At 38.6% G+C, this 22,768-nt stretch overlaps 4 protein-coding genes across 4 annotated transcripts; 3 read left to right on the forward strand and 1 right to left on the reverse strand.

Annotated features, from left to right (window-relative positions):
* Positions 1 to 534: 534 nt before the first annotated feature.
* On the forward strand, positions 535 to 3,131 carry LOC124413640 (golgin subfamily A member 6-like protein 1). Its single transcript, XM_046894361.1, has 7 exons — positions 535 to 899; positions 973 to 1,114; positions 1,189 to 1,385; positions 1,473 to 1,636; positions 1,690 to 1,842; positions 2,579 to 2,743; positions 3,086 to 3,131. Exons 1-7 carry the CDS (start codon positions 708 to 710, stop codon positions 3,129 to 3,131), a joined length of 1,059 nt encoding a protein of 352 aa, XP_046750317.1. The 5' UTR covers positions 535 to 707.
* On the forward strand, positions 3,017 to 6,113 carry LOC124413599 (uncharacterized protein C11D3.03c). The gene is made up of 7 exons (XM_046894312.1): positions 3,017 to 3,159; positions 4,004 to 4,262; positions 4,455 to 4,509; positions 4,995 to 5,147; positions 5,341 to 5,498; positions 5,585 to 5,690; positions 5,986 to 6,113. Coding segments are annotated over exons 1-7 (822 nt in total). The 5' UTR covers positions 3,017 to 3,157; the 3' UTR covers positions 6,075 to 6,113.
* LOC124413601 lies at positions 5,837 to 18,499 on the reverse strand. Its single transcript, XM_046894315.1, has 8 exons — positions 18,368 to 18,499; positions 8,685 to 8,766; positions 8,380 to 8,582; positions 8,134 to 8,305; positions 7,711 to 7,885; positions 6,714 to 7,605; positions 6,286 to 6,448; positions 5,837 to 5,946 (listed from the first exon to the last, which is right to left on the reverse strand). Exons 2-7 carry the CDS (start codon positions 8,755 to 8,757, stop codon positions 6,287 to 6,289), a joined length of 1,677 nt encoding a protein of 558 aa, XP_046750271.1. The 5' UTR covers positions 8,758 to 8,766; positions 18,368 to 18,499; the 3' UTR covers positions 5,837 to 5,946; position 6,286.
* On the forward strand, positions 13,834 to 18,929 carry LOC124413600 (hematopoietically-expressed homeobox protein hhex). Its single transcript, XM_046894314.1, has 3 exons — positions 13,834 to 14,141; positions 18,370 to 18,599; positions 18,693 to 18,929. The coding sequence occupies exons 1-3, from the start codon at positions 13,844 to 13,846 to the stop codon at positions 18,873 to 18,875; spliced, it is 711 nt and encodes a 236-aa protein (XP_046750270.1). The 5' UTR covers positions 13,834 to 13,843; the 3' UTR covers positions 18,876 to 18,929.
* Positions 18,930 to 22,768: the final 3,839 nt, after the last annotated feature.

Here is a 22,768-nt window from a genome sequence, read left to right on the forward strand (position 1 = left end):
GAATCGTCCAAGCCTAGAGATGTTCCGCAGATGGTTTTCAAAGCGCCGGTGCAACCAGTACCAAAAACGTTGTACAAGCCTCCAAAGATAGAGTCGAAAATCGCTAACCTTCGACACGAGAATCGCGTACAAGCAGCTCAACGCTTGGAACATGCAAACGCCAAGGTTCCTGCTTGTTTTAAAACCGAGAAAAGCAAACGGTACCAGCGGCTTCTCAACGAAGTTGCCGAAGCGAGGATTAAGTGTCGACGACCGATCGTTGCCAAGAGGATTCCCACGTTTAAGGTGAAATCGTTCAAAGTTCGCGTACTTTGTTGTTTGGGTAGTTGAACTGAAAGCGTTTGACCTCGGAGCAAAATCGAATTTAATTTAAAGTGATGTCGCGTCGAACTACCCTTGTTACCTTAATCCGTAGACTTTCGAACGGCAGTTAATTTCCAAACGTCTTCCAGAATGTGCAGATAAAAAATACCGTAACGACCATCCTGAGAGAAGGTGCGCGAATATCAAGCGGAGAAGTTAAAGAAGTGGAAAAGTAAGTTAGATATTAAGTAAATTCAATCATCCCCTCTTGAACCTTGGAGGGTTCTTCAAATCGTGAGGCAATTTTCCAAGTTCTCTAGACTTCTAATTGTCCCAAACATTGGAAGTTCCTCTTCGCCAACAACAACTTCCGCAATTTGATACCATGCAGATTGAAGGAGTTGATGAAGGGGTCGTTCGACCCGTCGGAGGTGCAGAGACTGGAAGAGGATGTGAGGCGTTGGGAGAAGGAAGAGAGGTTGCGAAAAATTGAGGAAAAACACCTCGCGGGTCTAATCAGTTACGAAGAATCACTTCTGGCAAAGCAGCAGCTCGCTGACGAGGCCAAAGCACAAGGAGACAGAGTTCGTTTGGAAGTAAGTCCGCCTGTAATTGGTCATCTAACCGAATTCGTGAACCACCATTTGCATCTGCACCTCAATGTTCCAGAGGGAAAAGCTCAACGCAAAGTTGGAAAAATACCGTGCAGAGGAGATGGAAAAGCTGAGACGAACCGTGGAAAAGTGTCACGAAGCCGAGCAGGTGGCAAAGCACGCGTACACGTCTATGGTGGACGAAAAACGTCAGAAAGGTAAGACGCATTTCTTAGGATGATAATTGCAAGACGAGGCTAAACTTGGACGATATTATAACGCCGTATTGAAGCTGCGGAAGTAGCTGAGGAGTCGCGGAGGATAAAGATTTGTCTGATCGAACAGAAGGAGGAAGAACTACGAAGAAAACTTCAGATGATCCAGGAAATTAAAAGACTTCAGTCTTTGCAAGGTCACCGTGCCAATAAGGAACTCGATCAGGCGGAAACCGGCAGACTAGGACTGATGTGTGAAATGTCATTAGCCGAGGTCCGTTCACCGAGATAGTTCATTCACAGATAAAATCATTCCTCGCTCCGTTCACCCTTGTCATCTCTTCCTCGCCGATTTTTCCAGCTGAAAGAACGGCTTTATCTCGCCAAGGATAAATGGCGGGATGAATTGATCTCCCGAAGGGAGGCGGTCAAGGAACGTCGTCGGAAGCAAAAAGATCTCGTTGATTGTGTTCAGAAGATGATCAACGAGCACCGAGGCTCTAAGTCTGTATTTCATTCCGCGACGTAAAGAGGATTCTTTGTCAGAATCTGTGATTAAACGGACTCGTTTATTACAGACAAATCGTTTCTCGCCAGCAAACACCTGTTGTCTACGACAATTCGAAAATCTTGGAAACTCCCGAGCTCGAAGCTCTTCGCCGGAAGTTGGATGACCGCCGGATAAAACGAATACATAGAATGAATACACCGAGCACGAACGTCATATTCAAGTCAAAACTATTGACTAATTCGTCGGAGTGTTTTACGCCGATGAAAAATCGAATTTAGTTTTTTTTTTTTTTTTTTTTTTTCTTCTCAATCAGCTAAATATAATTACGATTATTTTATACCTATGTATTGATAATTAACCGTTGTGCTATTAAAATTATCGTACCAGTGTTTTCTCGCACTTTGTGTGACTTTTTTTACATTAAAATTGCAGCTGAAAACCTCTCGTAACCAATAACTTGAAATGAAACATGAAAAATTGAACACCCAAGTTTAACTTACTCAAGTAAATTTCACACTGCACCAAAATATACATACATCTGAAAGATTAATTTCTCATCGGAAGTAATTTTACGAGTCGGAGAATGGGATTTTTAATTAAAACCGAACGAATGAAATTGTTCGCGAAGCAATGTTTTGCAGTATTATATAAGTATTTTCATTGGAGGCGTATCAATAACACGCAGGTTTCAATTAAGCCTCCACATTGATACACCACACGTTTGCTTTATTCTCGTAATAATTATCAGTACGCCTCAAAGTGCCTGTAATAGCCATTGATAAAGTGACACGTTTAGTCAAATTCTGTTACGCAGCCTACATGACGGCCGATAATTGTGTCGTTGCCCATTAACCGTGTATTATATCCACAGCGTAAAGGTATAATGTAACTCTATACTCAGCTCGCGTTTGTGCCACATTAACATTATACGCAGGTTCACTTAAATGCCTACATAGACTCGACAATTTACACCATCGTAAACGTCGCATAAACAGCACAAAACCAATTTTATCCACTGTATTAAAAAATGTGCATCGCTCGTCGCGTTTTTTTAGCATTACGAATATCGATATTCCGAGGTCTTCAATAATGGCCAATAAACGCTGTACAACAGTCCTAAAGTAATAAGGAAACTTTATCACATGACTAAAATGATGCAACGTACTTTTCGTACTTTCATTTCTTTTTCAATTTCACCCAATAAAAGCGGTTTCCCAAAAATGAGGAACACGCTCGTTTTCACCGTCCGATCGGACACACTTAATTAACATCAATGGTAGGTATCGCACAGCCGAATTAGAAGGTACGTAGTAGGGTTTCCCCGAGGCTATACATATCTATGTATTGGCCTCACGAGAAGGTAGCGTTATCTCGTGACTTTCTCAAACGTGAAGTTTCCCACTCACCCAAAGCGTCACGTGACGTGTAGATAATGTGATCAGCTCTTATTCACATCACAACAGTGTGCAAGCGGGTGTTCAACAACTGTACGTCGTATCTAACGCGTAGTGAAATCTTACGACTGAAAGTGGTTGATGTGAGTATAGTCCTATTACGGACAATTCATTGTTATAATTATTTGTATCCTGGTACTGTAAGGAAATGGTATTCGTTAGGATTGAATATCTTTGAAATTTGTATTAATTTGCGAATCGCGATAAAAGCCATGATCCAATTAATAACTCAAGAACATATTACGCTAATTGAAATTTTTTACAAAAATTCATTGTACAGTTATGACAGATGCTCTTTAGTTCGATTACCTGAAACCAGTTCGCGTATTTTGTTGGAAAAGTCAAACCATTGAATAATCATTTGTAATCAAAATCGCGAAATATGTTTCCGTCCGTGGGGTGGATCGAGTGAGAATTAGTGATTATGGATTCTGAGACGGTTGATTTTTATGAAAAGTCTGTTACGTTGGCAACGCAGATTCAGCTTGCAGTTTCATCGCCGGCCGGCCGCTACGGTCTGAATCTGCATTGCCAACGTAACAGACTTTTCATAAAAATTAATCGTCTCAGAATCCATGACGACATGTGTACCTACAGCCTTCATATCCGCCGCTCTGATAAATTGCGATCTCTGCTTCTCGGTACACTTGCACTGAGCAATCTAGAAACCTGTATCTCATCCTGCGATACGAATGCAGCTTTTACCGTTCGAGCTGCGTAAATTCAACTTGCAGAATCGCGTATCTCAAATTCCTCTGAGAAGTAAAGCTGATGATGAGATTTCATTACATATCCTCAGAATTAACTTGCCGATGCTTTTAAAAAGATGTGGAACCGCAAATTTTTTGTGCATGCTGGAAATACTATATAACTGTTAGTTTACAGGAGAGAATTGATGCGCAATCGTGCAATGGATTGTTGTTTCAGGTATAAAATGACAGAGGATCGCCCAAACAGCCTGTGTCCAAAAGTGAATAAACCACGAGAATTTCCGAAAAGAACACCCATAATTTGCTACGATAAACCGAATGCGGTAATGATAGACAGAACCGCGTACGACAAAGCGAGACATGATGCTTTGCTCGGTGATGTTGTTCTGACACTGACAGTTCCAAAAAAATCGGCAAAAACTTGGGAAATGAGTAAGGGTGACCTGTGTAGAATCACCGTGATCGAAGGATCTCAAGTAAGATTTTAATCGAAACTTAAGGATGCCTGTAACGTATGAGAGTATAGATATTCTTGAAGATTTTCAATTCAGTATTATTAAACAATTTCGAGAATATGATTCAAAGAAGACAGACCAAAACTGAAATTCAATGTCACGGAAATGGTATTTTATTTATTTGTTTATTTATTTATTTTTTGTTTATTTCAGGTGGGTGACATTAATATTTGGAACCTATACAATCCCAAGGAGCGGTTCTATTCCGGTGAGCAGCATTTTCAATTCCACGATTTTATCTCTATTAAAATGGCAAACAGAAAACAGTACGCGAAAACAAAAAATCACAATTACGCATATTTCCATCTGCCTCTGAGTATATCCGATGCTGGACGATTAGAAATATCAAGATGCGGTTAAATTATGTCTTGCTTTTCAGTGATCGAAGTTTCATCACAATCGACGCTCTGGTATTATCGTTCCTTGGAAAGATGGTGACAAAAATTTTATATACCTACGGTCGAAAAATATCGCGGAAATTACAATACGTGGTGTTAATAGCGCACAATATAAGCTCACGTTTCATCGCTATATCTTGTTACAAATATTTGAAAAGAAAAAAGTTATTCCCCACCCATGCATACGTCTTTATCAATATTTATACACAATACGGTCCGCTACTTTTACCGCAACTTTTCCCGCAGCCATATTATAATTATGAGATCTTATGCTATTAATTCTTTACCATTTCAGGAAAAACTCGACAACTGCATGCTGCCCACTTGACAACTTACGATAGACTTTGGAGTAACTTGCCCTATTTAAGACCATTGGCAACGGTGATCGCCGACTCACTATCCCGATACGGAGTCGACGAAGACGGTGGCAGCGTGCACGATGTGATCGGTAAAATGTGATGGTTTAATAAGAATCCGCGCTGATGCCGGAAAAGGTTTTTTTTCTAATCTTTGCCAGTGATAAACTCTGCGGGTTTCAATTACCTGCACCGAGCGATACGCCCCAAGAAATGTTTCTGCATCGTTTTGCTTATATGCGTTTAATTACTGTAACCAATCAACTTCGTAAGTCTCATTCGCAGGCACGAGATGCGACAATCACACGATAGAACTCATAACCGGTAAACCAACAAACGATTCCTGCCACAGCTACCTTACTAAGGCGGTGGAAAAAGTGGGCCTTACAGAAGACGATGTCCACGACGTCTGGAACATTTTTATGTGTACCGGATTCACGAAGGTGAAAGAGCTAAGCGTCGATAATCATTCAGCCAGTGCATAACGTAAATAGAGGTTCGGAGAAGCTTCAGTTTTTCGATTTTCCAGGACACCCATCAGTACTTCTGCAAAGCTAGTCCATCCAGGAAAGGAGACTACATCGAGTTCATAGCAGAAATGGATTTGCTGGTTGGTCTCAGCGCTTGTCCCCAAGGTAATTATCAATCTGCGATTTAATGAGAGCGCTGGATATTCAGCTGATTAAATAATTTCTGGTTATCACCTTGTTCCAATAAAAAAAAAATAAAAAAAAACTCGTTATTATACTTACTTGATGGAGTACAATTAATCTCCTGTCAAATAATTGAGTGTCCATCAGGGGCCAAAGGTCTCAATGATGATATCATCTACCATCAATAGAACGTGCATGAGTCTGAATCATAATTGATCGACGAACGATAGTAATCCAGCTGTTGGGAAAATAATTCTTATCTGCTAATTTTTTTCAGGCGACGTATCCATCGCCGTTGGACAACCAGTTCCTGACAATATTTGTTACCCACTGGGAGTTGAGATCTTCCGAGGGAAAGAAAAGTGACTTGATGAATGAATTTTACGCTCGCATTATCACTCTCTCGTTTCATTCTGTCCGCGCGTAATTTCTCAGAGTTATAGAAATTGCGTTTAATGAAAACATCCGCAAATATTTAGTATTTTATTACCTATTTCGTATGTTTTACGATGTAATATACAATGTGGCACGGTAATGATATCATGGATTGTGGAATAAGAACGAAAAATGAAAATACCTCATACGTCATACTCAGATTTCACTCTGGTACATTTGGGAATTTTTATCCCCGATAACATGAAGTTTTCAAAATCGTCCAATTTCCTTTGACGATATGCAGTCTTCCGTATTTTGCTGGGCGTCTTCAACACGAATTTCGACGTCTTCAGGGCCGTTTTCATCTGTCAGAACATTCGAATAAAATAAATCTCAATCTTCAATGATAATTATGATTGATACTTTGTAATGCGGTGAATACGCAATCAGCTATCTTGCAGATTTCCATTTATAAGTCGTCATAATCTGCGTCGATGAATTATTACGTTATCCGCACGTAAAGTCGAGCAGCTTATATATACATATACACGCGATGAAACAACAACAATTGTCACCAGGCAATACAAGTGCAGGTGAAGCACTGATAACATAAATTGTAAACGTGCTTACTTCGTGAGTTGAAGTGGATGTTGCAGTCCCGCTATAACTTGATTCTATGGAATTCTTATCAAATGTGGTTTCCGATGCAGATTTGAAAAAGGTACTTGGCGTGACCAAGATTGGTTCGAATTTCCGCTCTGACTCCGGGATTTCCCGCAGTAATCCAATCTCTGCCTCAGATTCTGACTTCACTGTGCTCGAGTTCTTCGTCGTCGAAACCGGAACGAAACCAAGTCCGCGGGGAACGTTTTTTTTCTTCTTTTCAAAGAAACGAGATTTTACCGATTGCTCGGATTGCGAAAGCATTTCGGGATCGTGAAATTCTGAATATTCGTCATTGCGTTTCTGAAATTTTTTCTTTTTGAAATCGGGAAAGACGGAGTTTCGATTTGTACAATCATTAGCAACCGTTGATACGTCTGCATGTTTCGGAAAATTTGAAGCATTCTCGTGACGTGACGAAGGATAACTGTTTTCAAGGTCGGTCTCCCCATCGGTGACAGCAAGATCTCGTACATAATCTGCGTACCATTTCTTGGCCAGCAATTTCTTATCCTGCTCCTTAGTTACTCTAACAGTATCGAAGTCATGTACGTCTGATTGTTGTCTAGTATTTTGCTGGAACCAATTCTCATCCTTCGAAGCGTTAACGGCCGGAATATATTGGGCCTCATTCTTAATATCGGATAAAAAATTCTTCAAATGTTCTCCACTTTTTCCAGTACTATACTGCTGCTCTTGTTTCACAGGAAGTATATCCTTAGAATCTTCAAGGCTCGTCAGTATTTTGCCAACTGTCCCTTCTACCCGGAAGACACCAACCTTGCAATGTTCGATCTCTGATATTTCAGCTTCAAGTTCCATCCGCTCGCTGTGAGATTTTTCCAGGGCTTCAATCAATCTGAAAGAAGTAAGAAATTTGTTTGTGAAGAGCAACGGTCTTTCACTATGCAACAAAAATTTTTTGCGTATAGATTTACAGGGGCAATTGAGGAGTACGATTTACCTCTGAGTTTCATAATCGTTCTCGTATGCAGAATCGTTACCCCTTAATTCCTCTACTTCAGTCAAAACTTCCTGCAGCTTTCTTGATAAGCAGTTATTTTCAGCATTCCTAATCTCCGCTTCCAGAGCGGCTACTTCCGCTGCAAGTTGTCTGACTTCCGGATTCTCTCTAACAGCTATGGCATCAACATGGTGAGCCATGAAAACAGACAAAAAACTTCACCTCTTAATTTATTTTCAACCTCTTCAATTAACTTCGAAACAATTCAATTTTCAAATTTTTTAACCTGTTTATTCAATGTTGCGATCACGTTATAGGATTTTAATTGAAATTTCGAATTCTCTATGATCAGATCTGGGTTTGAAATGGTGCGAGTAAAAACTTAAGATTTATGCGCTTCGCTATCAACATTTTATATCATACCTTTTTTGAGGTCGACATCGGATTCCTGAGTGGTGCAAAAATCGTATTTCTGCTTTTCGAGAACGAGAGGATACTCGTTCAAAAAATCAACACTGTCATTCTCAGCAACACATTTCCACACTTCGTCGCACATTTTTCTCTGTTCTTCCCAGACTTGCCAATGCAAATCATCCTAAGATTGTTATAATTATAATTATTTATAATTCGTATAACACTTCGCGTGACGGAAATATATTTTTCACTCACCAGCTTCCGTTTTTCTTCGCTAAGTAAGGCTCGCTTCTGTTGAACCATGGATTGGGCAAGATCGTTAATCTCCTTCGCCACAACGAGATCAACTTGCTTCAGCGCCGATTGTCCCAAGATCGATTTATAAGTCGCTTGCAAGCGCTCATAACTGTTTTCGAGAAACCTCAGCTGCTCCTCGAGCGAATCAATTTCTGCTTCATCTCAAAAAACAATAAAAAAGTAAATAAAAAAATTGAGCATCGTTAGAGTTGCGACTTCGGTTGACAAAGGTCACCTCAAATTTTGCACACTAACATACTTACAAGCCTTTCTTTCCACCAGCTGTCCATTGCGTAGCTCAATATCGTCCAAACGTTTTTTCAAGTAGCTGCTCATGTCTGAAAACTGTTCATAAACTTTCCTGAAGATCTGAATCAGCTGCAATAGTATTTCAAGCTAACCGTATCTCTTTCTAATACGATTTTACAACACCAAGGAATTACTGATGCTTCGAGACTGCGAACGGTGTGAAGTATGCAACGGTTAGCAGGGAAAAAAATGACAGCCGCCACGGTCTATAATGATTCTCCGCGACATTTGAATGCCGATAATGGTTTATATCGCGGCATGCAAGTAATGATAATGATAATAATGAAGTAACAAGCGTACAGATTTTGACGGCCAACAATCTGAAGTTGTGGGACGCAAATGAGCGCATGTGATACACCGATATGATCATGTACTCTAATTTGCAGCGAGGATCAACGATAGCAGCGAGTGAATAACGTAACACGATAACGATATTTGTTATTAGGGTTCGGAATCACTCGACGTCCGAGGTGCTTGACAAGGGTCACTTTGGGGATGATTGACGTCAGCTAATGGCTGCTGTCATTGCACGGTGATACTGTCATCCCCGTAAAGTGATGACGCGACGATTTACGTGTGCAGAGGTTACCGGCACAAACATGTTTCCGCAGGTTGTTCTAATTTTCCGAACCCTTATCCCATGAAACTTGTTGACAACATTGGGCTCGTATCGTATTGAAGTTGGTAACGTTATCGTATTTCGTAACGATTCCTGGTAAGAAAAAAGCGTTACATCGCGATTTTGGAATTGTTTGAAATTCAGTAAATCGTAATAAAACAAAACACACTCGTATCCCGAAGTTTTATTGCCTTAAAAATCATTGTAAAATTAAAAAAATGGTATTTTTTCATCGATATTTCTTTACTATGACGTCACTAACTTCAACCTCGTTCACTCGTATCCTTTTATACCCTCGTATGAACACGTGTTCAAAGTAAATCTCATACGGTATTCAAAATCGTTCAAATCCTTATCTTCTTAATCCTTAGTCTCGGCGTGATAATGAAAGATACGGACACTCGCCACGGCTATCGAGCCCGGAACGACGATATCCGAGTCATTAAGATCGATAATAATGCTCCTGCAGATCAATCAGGGTAAATTAACCCTGCGATGATAGTAATAATGACAGAGCGGCGAATTTTATAATGCGAATCCACAATCCCGGTAATATGAGAAAATCTGCGAATGAAAAAGAAGCGAACACATAAGAATTATAAGTAACATAAATAGTTTGTGTAAAGGAATTTCGTAAGTCTCTTACAAAAGAGTTCCGAAAGGTAACTGTGGTCGGAGGGTTATACAGGAAAATAATCTTACCGACTTACATACATACGGCTCTAACAATCTGACCGCACTTATAAGATCCTGGCTTATATGAACGTCTAAGATTAAGCGCCAAAGAAATTATCACAATACATTGTCTTGGCCAACCCGAACAACCCCGTGACCTACTATTTTTAATTGTTAACACAACCTGACCAGAAACAGTAACACAGTTACAATATGAAAAAATAACGACTCCACGCAATGAATTACCTGATCGTGGCTTGTATTTACTGAACTTATTGCGATTCTTATGCAATGATTAGTAAGTAACGTTCGCCAGATACTCTCTTCATTCATTTTTTCGCATTTTAAAGGATGTAAAAAATTTAGCAGTCAATTTTTCGTCCTTAACATTCCTATAAATCAGCTAATATATCCAATATTCTGATTTATCCTTTAGACGGAGTGAAAAAAGAAAAGAAGACATTAAAAGTTTTGAGGTTGTCCGTTTAAATCAGCGGTCTGATATTTTACTTCACCACATTTGACGGAGATAAAAAATTGTACGTGAATTTTTTTGCTTTTTATTATTCTTTTAACACGTTGACCAGAGAAAGATTCGAAAAAAAAAATTAGTTCCATGAATTTTTTTTCCGGTACTATTTTCCGAGTAAAAGGAAACTCGCAATTGTCGTTATAAAAATGACAACAAACACAGTTTTCCAACTTATACAGTCTACAACATTTTCCCTGCGTGTAGTGACGGCATTAGTTAGAATTACAGGCAACGCACAAGTCATCAGCTTGTAAACATTACCAGTTACTTCCAGGGAATTGTAAGCGATTATTTCAGCACTGAAAAAAAAAAAAATTCTTCTAATAATCATGCAGTATTTGACGCCTCCACGAAGTAGTAAACGAAAACTCATAACCCGAAGATAGGAGTCGACTTGTTCTCGAGGTCGGCGAGGTGGCCGAGGTAAGCCCTCATCCATCACGGGAGCCCTATTGCATGGCCAACTGGTCTGCATGCATGTATTTCGAAGTTACGGCCTTAACATCAAATAAATTCTCGCCTGTGGCTCAAATCCTGCAAGCCTCAATCACGAGTTGCCAAAACCGCTAAGGAAACGGTGATTGTGGTTTCGAAGCGTCTAACCTTTTTACTCCTTGGTATATTTAGTGGAATTCTTGCCTTGGTCGAATCAGCGTAATGTTAATTAAGTAATTAACATATGTTATTTTAAGCGACGACCACTACGGTGTACGGGTGAATATCAGATACCGTCCATCCTGAGTCGACACTAATCAAGACCTGCAGGATCCTGCTATGGAAGTAGATACGTATGTACAACTTATAAGCATATTTAGTACAATTGCGGTGAACAGAGGACAATTTTAAGTAATGGACGAATGAATGTATTTCGCAAGCTACCATATGTCGGTTTATAAGCTTCATCGCCGGAAGTTAAATGGTAACTAAAATATTTTTTCTCTAACTTTCTGTCAAGTGAAATAGTGGTTAATTCCTGCCGAACGCTGGTCAAGAACGATAATCAAGTGTACAACGCCCAAGTCGATTTTGTACTGGTGTTTGAATTTAGCTGAACAAGAATTGTCACGTAACTTAAGAAAATTTGCATATGATTAAAAAATAAACCTCTGCATTTTCCGGAATTCATTTTCAGATATTTCTGATATTCCAAGTTCTTGGATTCGGCAGAATGAATTATTGAAACCTTTCGTGTGCTTATAATTATATTTTCACCAGGATGTGCACGAGCATGGCTCAATCTTGAGTAGGATTGAAAGTTAAATGCGCAAGGATCTCAAACGCTAAGGTAGCGTCTAGTTATAAATAATACAAGGAATCAGTGCAATCTAGAAGAATCCTGGGCTGTAAAAATATGTCCGATAACCAGGTCGTTCTACTCGTTAAACTTTGGACGCGGTTGTCCCCTATTTGCCAAAGAATGATTTACTGTTCTTCGATATTGTATCGCAGTATAGCTTGAATGATGTATGGATCGGTAAATACCTTTAATCCGGTGCCTCAATGGCGCGTAGAAATTCACGCTGTTGAGATACTTTTTTCGAGAGTACGTTATTACATATATTATTATATGTATGAAACTATCTTCTGTATCGTGACGCAGTAGCGTTGTTCAAACACATCTAAGCTCGATATCGCATTTATAAACCACCGATTTTTCACCGTACCTACGGTTCACCGAATGTATAACGATCATAATGCATAAATTCGATTTATTTTACAGTTGGATTAATTATAAAAATCGCTGTACGATATTCCACGTATACCAGTGTATGGATAATATTCGTTTCGTTGCCAAATACCATCACAGTTAACAGAGAAATAAAAAAAAAACCGTCAGAAATATTTCGCCGTTGAGCTCGTCCTTTCGTTCTACTTCCTATTATCGCCAAGTCATTGAAACAATACACGTACAGATTATTTTCCTTAGTTTACATTGTACAAAATATTATATTATGATGATATATGTATAATGAAATTTAATATTAAGATTTTGTATTGCAGTACAGGCGATAGTGAAAAATCATCAATTAGATTTTGTTGTCACCTCGGGCAGAAGCTTAGGCCCACTAAGCCTATAATACACGCCAACTTTTTCAAACAGCGTAGCTATAATTATATTAATAAATATTGCTGTCATTATCAGTGAATTATCGCACGTTTTTTAAAACAGAAACCTCGTCTGACTCCGCTTTGTTCGTAATTCATTGCCTCGCTGGTACGACAGAAGCACCAATAAATGGTATTAATTTTCGAACAGCGTACGCCACATGTACAGTATCAAGTTTAACTAGGCATCGATTACAATTGACTAATTTAACAATATGGTCTGGACTCTGTTCACCGACCCCATGTTTACGAATACGTACGTACAATTAGAATCACAGAGCTCAACTTCGTTACTTTGTCAACAAGATCGCACAAATATCCTAAGCATAATAAAAATTTGAATTCTCGGATAACCGGAGCTTCGGAATAGATAAATTCGGCATAATTTAAAGGATCTACGAATCACAACGAAAAATTAGCGCCGGAAACTTTCATTGTAAACTGTCGAACTCGTACACGCAGGATGAGTGTCAATTATATTAGAAGACAGTAGAAATACTTGCTGGTTCATTAGATAAGGAAATGACTTGAATCCCGTTGTCGATACGCGTTTCAAGTCAAATTTAAAAAAACCTGACCCCGTCGCAGGAGGAGTTGATTTGTCTTATTATGGGTCCATGAAGGAGAGAGGAAGCAGAGCGCGTGGCACCGGTGGGCAGGCTAGAGGCTAGCGGCCCCGGAGAAGGGGTGCTATCTTCCTTATCAATGCTATTGCTATCCAATGGCGGAGTGAGGAAGTAATCGCGGTGATAAGGGCGGCGTGTTCTGTCGACAGTACGCGATCTCTCCTGAGGTTCCTGACTGCCAGTCACGTCTGACACCGAGGACAAGTAACGCCACGGAGTGGCGATCGCGGTCTCAGCCGAGTTTTTCCTAGTGCTGTGCTTATCGTCAGGTCCTGTCAGGCAATCTATACTCTTGACGTCATTCAATTAGTCACGAGTCGTTGCTGAAGGAGTGCGATAAGCAGATCCTTGGTGTCAGTTGTTGGCGAAGGTTGGATGCAGGACACTTGGTCTTCGGTAGTTGGAGGAGGATTCGAGGATAAGACGCGATTCTCATTGACCTGTGACCCTCCAACATGATCGTCAGGAAATAAAAATCATCGTTTTTTGGGAAGAAAAGAAAATAATTATCGTGCCCAAGAAGTTTCGAGAGTTGATTCAATTTTTCGTCTGGAAATGACAGCGACAATGTGCAACACGCCGAGGTCGTTTCGCATCGACGATCTCCTACATCCGGAACGTGGATCCTCCATTCGAGACAGTATCGTCTCGCCCAGGGAGGGTGAGAGGTCGTCCTGCAGCCCCCCGACGACACCCGACACCCCCACAACACCCTCAACACCACCGCGTACTCCCACCATCCCGTTTCCCATGCATCTCCAAGCACACTGGCCTGCGAGACCAACTCCTGTTTATGCACCGCATATGGATGACCGGCGACTATGTCTTCCCTACGACCTTCATCCCTTTAGAGGTAAGTCGTCTTCTTCTAGCCAATGTCCCTGAGTGAAAATGGCAGTCTCGTTTTCGCTTTTTAGAAGGAACGAATATTCTCTTCACTGAAATGACTAATGCGCTTTTCGTGTGCATCCAAATCAGGATCATCAGGTACCTGATGCATGCTTCTTACCTTTTCTGCAATTCATGCGACATATGTCATTGCCAGCTCGATAAAGTACTGTTACTACGGGCAGCCTAGTCGGTTGATAAACGATAATATTGCGCCTTTGAGGAAAATACTTAATTAGGAACGTCGATGTTTTTACAGGATGCGGCTACTGACCATAGAGCGGATTTTGTACGCACACAATTACATTTGTATTCGTATTTGTATTTCATATTCGAACAAATTGTTTAGTGAACGCGAATTGAAAATTTATAATTTATTCTTAGACACATTATTTAGTTTTTTACAATGCCCTCAGTAAATTTTTTAACGGGATGCCAGCAAAGCCATTTTCTGTGGACTTTTATTTATGTATTACATATATAACAGGATACCTATAGTGCAAAGTCAGTACATTAACGTATTTCCTACTTTGTCTTTTGCGGTAATATACTTGATAATGACAAGTGAAATTAGAATATTATCGCAATTTATCCTTCGGAAGTATGATTCATAATTTAACGCGACGTAATAGGGAATTTAGTAACGACGAAATTTACTCTTCAAAAATCCGATCAGACTTCCCGCGTTATTATGGAATTGTAAGACATCCTCGATAACAATTTTACAGTATATACAACTCCCATTTCTGATTGCTTAACATCCTTCAAAGACCGCAAAACAACCACCATCCCGCTTGTTTGAAAGCACTTAAAACGACAATACAATCCGTCGGCGAGAAGAAATGTACAAAAATCAACCCCAAGAATCATTCGTGGTGAAACTACTCAAGTATCAGCCACTTCCCGTTTCCGTTGACAGCCGTGCTTCTCAGAAGCTGGAGAAAAGATATACGTGACGTATACACTCGAAGTGCGCATGTTGTTTATTTTTTCGAAATTTGGGGTGAAGTGAAATCAATTTTGATAATCGGTGAAAAATCGTACCGTACGCCTCTCAACCCGCCTTCGAGCCAAATAGTTTATCATTCATGCAGGGCATTTGCATGATATATTTATCTTCAGGGACTTCCTTCCTGTATTTACTCTCTATGCCTCCGCTGTATCTCGCTGAAAACGGCTGAATATAAAGCAACATTGCTGAGAACTACCCACGTCTGACAAGTTATCGGTGACATTTTGTCAAGTAACAATTACATCCGGGAACAATCGGTAATTGAGTAGAGTTAACAATTCGTATGACCACGCTTGTTCTTTGTAATCGGAAAAATTGTTAAATGTTGAAACTCGGGATTGGATGAAGTTGTTTAGCTGTAAGATCATAATTGAGCGCATCGAGCGCAACAAAGCGACAAATAATTTAATTAGTTAATCAATCATATAGCTCTGGAAAGGGTAATTAAGATTAAGCGGCGTTTAATGCGGTGAATTATAGATTACGTCAAGTAGTTGGTTATTAATTACTTAATTACTCAACGATTAAAGTCATGTAAAAGAATTTCCAAGCACGTGCTTATTCAACATCCAATTTTAGTCAACGCACGTTTGTTGATATTAAATAAATTGTCATTCGCGATGATCCGCTATGTGTAACACAGAAAGATTAAGATCAACCAAGGTCAGAATTTATCTAATTTTCAAATGCCGTACGACGATACTGTCAGAAAGAGATTCCACGCACCTTTTTATTTCTATACGTATACATACATACATAAACGTATATAAGCTTAATCGGTGCCCATATATATATATTATATACTATATATACATACGGTAAACAAGGTGGAAAAGGCACAAACTCGGATCGCGCGTACTATCTCGAAAAGTTTATTCTCCAAACTTAATACGTCAAACAATCCCTATCTATCACAAATATACATATCAATTAAACGCTCTTCGGCACAGGGTGCAGCGGCCGTTCTCCAAACATGCTGAAAACCGTTCACACCGATCGATTCGTAATTCCAGTAGTATATTAAATTTGATTTAGCAAATTTATAGAATATTGTTTACGAAAGAAGTATCGTCGCACGGTTGACTTCGTTAATTAGCAATCATTGTAAAGGGCAGTAATTATCGCATTCTGCAGTTAGTCATTTAAAGACAGCCTTGCCGCAATAAAGATAGGAAATATAATATCGCGCACCAACAATATTTTATTGAATACCAATTGCTGGTTTTCCGCCAGTGATGCAATATCTGGCTTAATAAATCGATTAATCAAAAATCTACGACATCTTTTGATAACTAAGCTTTCGCGGTAAGCGCTTTTATCGTGACAACCTGGCTAATAGCTCTGGAATAATATGTCAATCCGTCCACACGTTCAATCGGTTCTCTCTATCGTGTCATGCGTGTGTACAGCCTATCTGACAAAAACACCCAACGTCTATCCTTACCGCAGACTAGTGTGCGTCAGCTGGATGGACAAGCCGCTAATCTTGTATAATGTATCATTACGGACTATTTTTAAGTTACAATTTTACATACTTTCATTGTAATTACTGTAATAACAGTATCGCGCAATAAAACTCACGACAATCGAATGCTCTTCAAAAATAATACATCTGATCCTACCTGCCATTAATCGCACGCTAAATCCATCGTAAATCTTAAATTATTATTAACACTTGATTCTGTTCATCAGTTGTTGCGCGCAATAATGTTTACCTAATTTATGACAAGCGTTCAATGACTTGTAAATTAATTCTTTTGATGAATCATACAGTTTGCGAAATCGTCAGAAACGGTAACGTAATATTTGGTCATATTATACTGTCAATGTACATGTATAAGGATATACGGTCAAAGATCTCGTTCTCCGCATTACACACTAATCAGTATTTCCTTGATTTTCAAATCGATCACTGATTACCGGTATATTTGGCACTTGGCATTTGATATTTATTACAGGCAGTATCGTTGACACATTAAGTATAACTATATATACTGTAGCACCATCTAATTGTCTACGCGTAAAAACTCACGTGCTCCACAATGATCGCAACACTTTAAAATTGCAGGGTCACCGTCTTGACTTGAAAGAAAAATGGCAAACGGACTCGAACAAGCTGTATCGTATATAAAAAAAATAGTGCAATCATCATTTACCGTGAAATAAAAAGTGACGAAAACCTGGAGAAGAGCACCTAATTCCTCGTCAATACGAGGTCGATCGGTTTTTCCCCCGCAGTCTGTTCTCGATCAAGGATCTAAAACCGTTACATCAAACGCCCATCCGCCCTGGCTACTTCGTCGAGGATCACGATTATGTCCGATACACAAGCGTAGTTGGGCCGATGTAGTAATACTAGTACCTAAAAGATACACGATATATATAAAAATATATAAGTACTGTGTACCATCGCGGTGCTGCCGGTATTATACGAAAGGGAACGAGTCGTCTATTTGTCGGCGGTCAACACGGTTATCAGTAATGTATTTGATTGTCTGATGAATGTTCCGAGGCGCCAAAAAGAGATTATAATGCTATTGATCATTAATGCCATCGTGCGGGATAAGTGGCCGCAACTCTCCTCATCCTTGCGGCCTGCAAGTCTCTGCACGTATGTACCTACATTGTACCTACACACGCGAAGCCCCCGCGATATAGGCATACGTATGTGGATGAGCAAGGTGCACCACCGATCGGCTCGTACTACTATCACTTTGGGCACTGACTGATGCCCGAGCCTTGGGCCCGCGCCGCTACCCGATCAACTCACCAAGGATTACCCCGACAAAATAATATCGATCAATCGTGCCAGAGTATTACCGAACCCCCTTCATACGCCCGGCCTTCCCCCGACCGACACTCACTCTTACCAATATCTCTACTGTCATTTCGTATTGTTCAACGATCGGCCATTGTAGCACATTTTTTCTCTCTCTTGACTCGCCATGTATCAGTTCTAAAAGAATAAGCCTGGTAAATTTTCGTCATAACTATGTGTAATATTATTTCCATGATGCACCCCATAGAGACCCTTAATTACAGGCAAATTATGGTACAAAACAAAAGAGCAGCGGAAGTACTCGAGTCAAATTGTACCCTGATTTGCCTACGATTTGGGTCCCTATGGGGTGCATCATCTCAATTCCAGATAGTATTACAGATGTTTTTTCCTTACTTGCAGCGGTTCCACCAGCCAGGTTTTGGCCGCTCTATTCGCCCTATCAGCTCCCTTTGCAGCACAATATTCTGGCACGACTATCGGCCGCTCATCACAGCAAACGCAAAGGAGGTCAGGTCCGTTTTACACCGCATCAAACGGCAGGCCTTGAACAGAGATTTGGTTCTCACAAGTACCTCAGCCCTGAGGACCGCAGGCATCTTGCTGCACAGTTGAAGCTCACCGATCGTCAGGTAAGGATTGATGCGATTGTCACTAAAGTACATATATTATAACTCTCCAGTGCAAGTTTATCGTCAACGTTTGACTTCCGTTCTGTAAAACAGGTAAAGACATGGTTCCAAAATCGAAGAGCAAAGTGGAGACGCGCCAATCCAACGGCTGCAAATAGTGAAGGCGGAGAAGGTTCGGGAAATTCGATTCGAAATGGCGCGAGCGGAGAGGCTAACGAAGAGCTTGATGAGCCCTACGATAGCGACTGTGAAAGTCCGATTTCGGTTACAGACTAGACGAACACCGAAGAGTCAATCTAGATGCCGTAATATCTCCGTTGAGAAAAATACACGAGAAGAAAAGATGAAGGCCTGATTCAAATATAAATATTTCCACGCCTAGGCGAAGTCAGACGAACGATAAACGTTTCGGATAACTGCGAATATGAAGATTCGAATGGACTATTGAAAAGTCTCGACGCAGGTGGATAGATACTTATGCCAGAGTTTGATATGAATGGTATATTTAAATGTCGTGATGCAGTCCAACATTGAAGAAACCGTAACGAGTCGATCGGGTGATCGATAACAACGGGTCAACTTAGTGAGAGAAATTATAATCATGCGGTTTTGTTTATTTGCACTTTACACTTAGATATCGGATTATTACGGTCTTGTTCAACGTTGACCTGATCTCCCGATTCAATGGGATTCCACTTGTGCCTTTGACGGAGGAAAATGCATAAGTCGATGAGACTTTGTGTTAGACATCGAAGGAGAGAGAAAGACTTCGAATCTATCGAATACGAACAAAGTTTGTACAAACATCTATTTTCTCTCCGATGGTATGTGTATAGTTTATATTATAATGTACAGTGAAAATTGAAAACAAACGATCCATGAATTAAATATTTTATATATACGTGTAATTATAGCTCATCAAACCAGCATGTTTTATATTAAAATATGTAAATATGGGATGATTAAATTTACATCTAAATTATATTTATTAAATCATTATGTCATTTTTTTAGTTGATAAGCAAGTGCGGCACATATTCAATAGTATTAATATCCCTTGTTTACACTAAGAATATAATAGTAATACAATAATATCTAAATGGATTTTGAAAAATAATAAATTTATGCAAAACATGCATCATATATTCAATATCGCTGATAAGAATATCCCTCAAATACGGCGGACGATAATTCTGGCCAAATTAGCTTGCCCCACTAACCTGAACCTGAAAATAAAAATTATGGTGACGAAGCGAATGTTCATTCTAAACTATAGCTTGGTTAAGCTTACCCTTGGGTCCTGGGTGTCTACAGCGAAGTCGATACAGCAAAAGTACGAAATTTCAAAATACACATTCATATATATACCTACTAAGTTCCTGAAACAATTATGCGCACAAAAAATTCATATCAACTCCCGCTCGCCAGCTTCCGGCAAAATTAGTTTCAATTAGTTTGTTCAATTTCCATCGGTGTGGGGCTCCATTATATGAAAAAAACGGAATAACATAGAAACAGCATGAGGCGTACGTATTTTGTTCTTTTTATTATTTCCAAATCTTGCTTAGAACCTGAAGAAATTCTTTCACAATCTAATAATTAATAGGTAATTAAGTTTAACATTAACGCCTGACAATGATGAAGTAAAGATTACAGATAAGCTATCCTTGCCCAGTCATACTTATGATATGCATGTTTATATTTCCCTATATCTGACTTTACGGGCATATAAATAAAATCTTATTGCTTAATATTTTATACTATTTATATAATTACATATGATGATATGTTTTTGTAGTCCCAATGATTAATATGCACGTTTGTGCAATGCCTCATGCGAGACATGTATGGACGGATTGACCCAGATATATAAATTTGATATTTCGAAAACCGAACGAATCCGCATCTTACCGACATTTTGACAGTAATAGATTACAAATATGCCAGCACTTAATTACACGCTTCAAGAATCATGCTCTTTAACGAGGTGCAAAATATGAATGATTAACACAGACTGCCGGTGTTAAACTTTTCAAATAATCACAGTTCGATTAAACTGAATAACAATTACATAACCACCGTCTCGGTTCGCTGTAAGACCTCGATTTTCAAAAATACCAATTATATCCGGCAGTATTTGACGAGGCCTCAGATTGTCATTATTATTATACTGTCCTCTTTTTCTCGCTAATTCCATCTATACAATAGTTATAGTGTTATTATCAAGATAGCAGGGAGGAATAACTCAAGCCTCGTCAGTACTGTAATTACTAAATCAGAGTTACTCCGATGCTACGATAAAGTTGTTTTAAATATCACAATAACCTCACACGAAAAGCTGTACTACATCATCTACAAATACTTATTATTTAAATTAGTTTAACAAATACGAATTACAAAGTAATCATATGTACCTATATATATATATATATATACCGTATATGTATACATATGATAATGTAATATTTTCAGACTACAAGTGACTATTGAAATAACGTTATTGAATAATGTTTTGCTTTTGTTTTTTTGTTTTTTTTTCATTCGTCAACGATACAAACCTTAAAAGGCAAATTGATTACCGTTACATTCTATTGTTATTGTTATTTTTTCATATTTACGAATAATGTTATTATTACCATTACTATTGATATTGATATTATCATCATCATCATCATCATCATTGTTGTTGTTGTTATCATTATTATTACTATTATTATTGTTGTTATTATTACTATTATTATTATTATTAATGTTGTTATTATTATTTTTTATTATTCATCCGTTCATTCATTCATTCATTCATTTATTCATTCATTCATCCATTCATTCGTTTATTTATTTATCATATATTAATTTGCGATGTATTCGAACTTCAATGACCGTAACAGTAGTTGAATGAACGTACGATAATAATATTGAAAGCAATGACGAATTTAAATAATCTATATTATATTATGAGAAGGTATATGTATGTATGTGTTCTATCTGTGTGTGCGCGCAGAACACACAAGCCCACTTTGCCATTGCCTATATATTACAGTTACAATGTAACAACACCAATTGTCCAACAGGAGAATTACTATCATTCTTTAAACATTATTTTATGTTTTATTTTTTCGCTTTATGATTCATCTAATTATATGTTTAATTTTATCCCCTCTTATTTACTTTCATGCTATAATAATAATAATAATAATAATAATAATGCTTTTTTTCGTTCTACATCTTGTAACATAGCAAAGCCCCGTTACGTTACAAGTAATATTAGAGAATTTATAATCGAAAATAAACGAAAAACATAGCTTATCTTGATTAAAGTTTACTTTCGCTATTATATATTTTATGTATTTTAATACATTTCAATCACTGTTAAATCTTTACTATTAAGTCTTATTGGCATAGATTTTAACTTCTGCGATTTAAATTTCTGTCGATTTATTTATAGTTGGATTTAATTGTGAATCTGAGAGATTAGATCGAGTTTATATTCTTCGGATAAATTGTTATCGCACAAAGACATAATTACAGGGGCCTAACGTTGAAATTGCCTCGTTTGATGTTGAACGCCAAATTTGGCGACATTTTTTGGTCTTCGGGTGACGGAAGGGGCCACGAACTTTTTTAACAGCCAAGATTTTCGACGCACAAGCTCACGCAAGCCTCGACTGTTATTTTAAGCATTTTTCAAACTCTAGATAAATTCACGTAATAATCTCGATAGAATAAAGGCAAGATGGAAGGATTTTTTTTAAAATGGCGCAACGGAACGGTTTTTTGTCTTTCACTGATCGCTGTCAAATGTGTTTGTATATAAATTTATCACGTATAAAATTCGTTCTATATAGGATATTTTTGTATAAAGAATCATCTACACTGTATAATAATTTGACTTATAGAAATTGATGCGATTTTTATGATAATAATGATAGAGAAAAATTGTCTAAAAACAAAATTTTTCTACGATTTCATTTGATACAAATAATTGCCATCCTTCCTTCCTTTTCACTTCTTGTACTCGTACCAATAAACGCCCGTCATAAATTGTAATATCTTTTACAGAGTACGCAATTATAATTTCAAACTCTTAATTATATTGGATCAAGAATTCTCGTTCAATAATTCCAAAGAGGAAAATCCTACGTCGTGACGAAAAGGTCAGCTGAACTTTCC

The sequence above is a fragment of the Diprion similis genome, chromosome 12 (genome assembly GCF_021155765.1).
Source record: "Diprion similis isolate iyDipSimi1 chromosome 12, iyDipSimi1.1, whole genome shotgun sequence".
NCBI lineage: Eukaryota > Metazoa > Arthropoda > Insecta > Hymenoptera > Diprionidae > Diprion > Diprion similis.